General features: G+C 41.7%; 1 protein-coding gene across 1 annotated transcript; it reads left to right on the forward strand.

The window, feature by feature from the left end:
* The first annotated feature begins 1,298 nt into the window (after positions 1-1,298).
* On the forward strand, positions 1,299-3,527 carry LOC104958572 (amphiphysin-like). The gene is made up of 4 exons (XM_010786314.1): positions 1,299-1,332; positions 1,893-2,081; positions 2,228-2,329; positions 2,451-3,527. Exons 2-4 carry the CDS (start codon positions 1,899-1,901, stop codon positions 2,553-2,555), a joined length of 390 nt encoding a protein of 129 aa, XP_010784616.1. The 5' UTR covers positions 1,299-1,332; positions 1,893-1,898; the 3' UTR covers positions 2,556-3,527.
* The last annotated feature ends 1,157 nt before the right edge of the window (positions 3,528-4,684 follow it).

The following is a 4,684-nucleotide window of genomic DNA, read 5'->3' on the forward strand; positions in this document are numbered from 1 at the left end:
ACAGCTTAGTTGGAATCGGGTCTAAGATACACGTTGATGGTTTAGAAGAGAGAATCATTGAATTTAATTGTTCAAGGTTTATGGCTGAAAAGCATTCTAGTTTACTATCTAGTGTAATATTAGAACTTACGTTTCAGTAACTATGGTCAGTACTTACACAGCTTAGAACCGTAGTTACAGTAGTAACTATGGCCAGTGTTTACATGGCTTAGAACCCTTGCTACACAAGTAACCATGGCCGGTGCTTAAAGGTGTCAGCCAAATGGCTGCACACTAGATAATATAATATTGGGAGGATGAAATCCTCTTTAATGGCTACATGCAGAGCACACAGCACACACAGTGAAGATTGTTCTCTGCATACCATCCTAGTGCTAGTCTAGTACTAGGAGAAGTAAATAAAACGATATAGCGCTACTGCAATCAAAACCATACGTTACCGGGAGCGAGAGCACTGCCCTTACCGGCTGAGTTAAATAATGAAGCTTAACAGTACATGCAAGGTGTTAGCCAAGCGGCTGCTGCTAACAATCAAGCGAGACCAAGTCAAAACAAAAATGTTAAGACCAGATCATTAGTTTCTAAGGAATAGAACAGCCTGCATAGAACCATTGGCCATGGTTACAGTAGTAACCATGGCCAGTACCTTACCTTACCTTACTCTCTGCACCTAAACAAATAACGGGCAAAATACGGCACCATGGGCTTTCCATACTAAATTGAACGAGAGACGCAGCTAAATGCTAATGATAGCTCGGGCACAACGCCACAAGCATAACTTTCAAAAGAGCATAATAAGGGCAAATTTATGGGAGAGGAAGCGGGAACACTGTCGTCACCAGAAAGTCTAAGCCAAACAATAAACAAGACAGCAATCAGGACAACTTAGCCGGGAGAGGGTGCGGGGACACAACCATCACCAACAACCGCCTTCGTCACGTGGGTCACAGGTGACTTTGTTGTTATTAGGTACTCGAACTGCGCATGCGTGCGATGGACATATCCAGTGTTAAAGCACCGCCTCTGGTGGTCAGTAGGGACGCATTTAAAAAAAAACTATGACGGTTGTTAACCTTCAAACTTTGTGATTCCAATGAAATCAGAATTTGTTGTACATCAATATTTGTTTTTTAGATTAATGTCTTGTGTTTATTCCTGAACGATATTCACAAAATGTTCCTTAAATACAGGCACACTGATGTTTCAAGTGTAAGATGTATGAATGTCATGTGCTTTAAACATGTGTACCAGGCTCGTTACACTCGGTGTGTGATCAGATGATTTGTCTCCACACAGATCGCTCCTGCTGAGGAAGTCAAAACCCCCACCTCGGTAACTCACACTTTACTTCCTTTGAAGAAGTTTTTACGGTATGATCAATGTCTCAGTCTACAGTAAGACCGCAATCAAATGCTGCTCATTTTGAAAGAATCCTCCTCTGGATTCATCATTCAATCTGCTCTTTCTGTCAAAGGGCCTTTGGTGGTCCAGCCTTTAACCCAAAACACTAAACACAAATTTTCTTTTCACAATAAATGTAAACTAGAGGTTATAGTAGTCCTACTGCTCAGTAGTTTATCTTGGAATAAAACCACATTGTACATTTTAAATTTATATAATCTGTTCAATATTTAATATGAATATTCCTTCTGTCATATATTTATGTATATATATATATATATATCTGTATATATAATACCTTGTTAAATTCAACATGTATATTTTGTACTTTCTTGTTTATTTCTAGTCTTTGCATCTTTATTGTATTGTACAGTGCCTTGTCTTTTTAACACAAACATTTCCCACATTGGGATCAATAAAGTACCATCTTATCTTATCTTATCATTTTATTATTATAACTGAATTAAAGTCATGATGTTTGTGTTCTTCAGGAAAAAATGCCGATCCCCTCTGTGGTCATTGAGCCCGCCTCGAGTAACGAAGGGGATGATGACCGTGATGCAGACATAATTTCTCCCACCGCCATCGGGGACAGCGACATGACGGCAGAGACCCAGACCATTAAACACATGAGTCCGTCCGGCGGCGTGTCGGGGCTCCCGGACGACTTCCTCTATAAGGTGGGTCTTCCTCCAGATATTATCAGCTGACAACAGACGCTCATTCAAAAATCCACACCTGATATACTGTGTGATTATTTAGCATAAGAGGTCTACAAACTCAGTCTGTAGTCTGCAGAGGTGGTGACGGTGTTTTCTGCCTGCAGGTGGAGACCATGCACGACTTTGAAGCTGCAAATTCAGACGAGCTGGAGCTGAAGAGAGGTGATGTGGTGCTGGTGGTTCCCACCGCTTCAGTAGAGGATCAGGTGAGAAACTCTGTGAATAAGTGGTCACCAGCATCCGGACAGGGAGCATCCCAACAGTTATTCAGAGCGGTACTGATTTGGTAGTGATCCGGTACTGACTGTCCTTTTGTTGTTGTTACAGGATGCCGGCTGGCTCACTGGGATCAGAGAAAGTGACTGGTTAACACTTGGTGCCAGTGCTCACAAAGGACTTTTCCCAGAAAACTTTATTCAGCGCTTGGAGTAAAGTATTTCAGCTGGGTAAAATACGAGGTTTGAAACACCGGTGGCCAAGCCGTCCAGTCAGCATGTAGCCAACCCCGAAACCCCCGATAACCTGCTGCAGACGTCTGCTGGACCACACAAGGCTTTCTTTGGTTAATGAAGCTCTACTTAAACTTAAATCCTTGTTATTAAAAGTAGCATTATTCCCAGCAAAGTGAAATTAATAAGCATGATATCATAGTATGATCAACCTTTCTCTGAGACTGAGATGTTTTTTGATTTTGAATGAAATAAGTTGTTTTAATTTATTGGGAATGATGCAATTCTTAAATGTTCATGCCAACAGAAGGAAAGTAGTTTGAACTAAATAGACAAACCTGCCCCTTCTTGACAACGAGTGTGTTGTACTGGTTCTGTTGCTGTGTGATCTATTGAACTGTTCTGTAACATGAAAGTCTTTAGCGTGTTGTTTCTCTTCAACACGTCATCACTGTTATCACTCTGTGTGTGTTTCTGTAAAACATGGCCAAGCTTTCATTTGGCATATGTTGTGATAAGTTTAGCGATGATGAGTGTTGTGTTTAGTCCAAAAGAGTGTGACATTTATTATCTGAGCATTGGCAAACAACCAGTGCAAATCCAGCATTAAAATGTAATATTTTACAGTTAGTATTGTACGATAGAAATATTATAGAAAATAGACAGACCATAAAATCGAAGAGTTCATGTAAATCCAAATGTAGAGCTATAAGTCATATGTATATTGAAAATTATAGAATAGTAAGAAAGAAATCCAACAGAAGCTTTTTATTGGTCTACGATCACAGGGAATCTATTAACAAATGTATTATGCAATCTATGTTGTTGGTATATTCCAACGGTTCTGTAGATCAACAAATATGATGTCACTTCCTTTTTAAACGTCTACCATTTTGTGATGTACATACAGTAAATATTTATGTCAAGATCAATAAATAAAAGTTCATAAGGTCCACTTTGTGAAATTCGTTTTGGGTTGAGGGACTTATTGCTGGGTAGAAAATCCATGTGCATCGCCCTGGATCTCTGCATGTGTGTGTGCCTGTGAGTCTGAGACCCTAACAGCAGCGTCTCTGCTGTTTTTACCTGCTTGTCCATTTCGTGAGTCAAATGTTAACGAAACGGACAGATTTCCGTCCATTTCGTGATTCAAATGTTAACGAAACTGACAGACTTCCGTGCACATCAGCGGCTGTCGGATTAAAACAGTTTAATGCACTTTTAACACTCATTTACCCAGGATTCCTGCTCCTTTCCTGGGTTACAAAGTGAGGTGATGCAGCCTGTCCTCTGGGTGCGCTCTGTGGGGGGGGTCTCGCAGCCTGCTTCTCCGGGGTTAGGGTTAGGTTAAGGGGCTATTTACCACCTCTCGTGTCGTTTACAATGTGCATATCTGGGGCTACGAGGTGGGCATCCGTACGGGACCTGCTCTGGGTGAAAGCTTAGGCCCACGGCTATAATGTGTGTGACATTTGGGCCCGGCAGCGGTCTTCCTCGTTACTCTAATTGTAGTTTTAAAACTTCAAACGGCCATAAGTCGTTCCAGCGGGTGGGCATCTGTAGCCCACTTTGTGTGTGCGTTGCACCCGCCCCCCTGCAGGTGCCCACCGAGTTTGAGGCAAATTGGTGCATTTTTCACTTTTCAGTTAAATGGCCCTGTAATTGTTTGCACGAGTGGAATAAATACTCTCTGTTTCCCACAAGAGGGCGCCAAAGTCGTTCAGATTCCGCTATGGATGCGTAAAATAGCACATTCTGAACATCCCCGGGGTTAAGGTTGGTGGTTTGGGTGATGGGTTAGGGGCAATGCTTACGAGAGACTTCATCATTTTAAATGCAGGACTTGTGTATCAGAGTATTGCCGCCGCCACACACACACACACAAAATAGCCAGACTTTTCCCCTAAACCGGCCCGGTGGTGGTTTAGATGGGCTACCGTTTCCTTAGGTCCTACAGATATGGGAGTTGGGTCAAAGTACTCTAAAAAAATCAGAAAAAAAAAAATCAGCTCACTTTAGATAGCTGATACACCCTTTAGAACGGTTACACACACCACCTAGTTATATTGTGGTATACACAGACATTTGTCTTTTGACAAAAGTGTGACTTAT

The sequence above is a fragment of the Notothenia coriiceps genome, unplaced genomic scaffold (genome assembly GCF_000735185.1).
Source record: "Notothenia coriiceps isolate Sejong01 unplaced genomic scaffold, NC01 NC01_scaffold00029092, whole genome shotgun sequence".
NCBI lineage: Eukaryota > Metazoa > Chordata > Actinopteri > Perciformes > Nototheniidae > Notothenia > Notothenia coriiceps.

Bases quoted from the DNA above. Each gene is read 5' to 3' on its own strand.
- LOC104958572 (XM_010786314.1), top strand. From the start codon at position 1,899: ATGCCGATCCCCTCTGTGGTCATTGAGCCCGCCTCGAGTAACGAAGGG. The intron at 2,082-2,227 runs GTGGGTCTTCCT...TTCTGCCTGCAG, and splicing joins CGGACGACTTCCTCTATAAG to GTGGAGACCATGCACGACTT. The intron at 2,330-2,450 runs GTGAGAAACTCT...TTGTTGTTACAG, and splicing joins CCGCTTCAGTAGAGGATCAG to GATGCCGGCTGGCTCACTGG.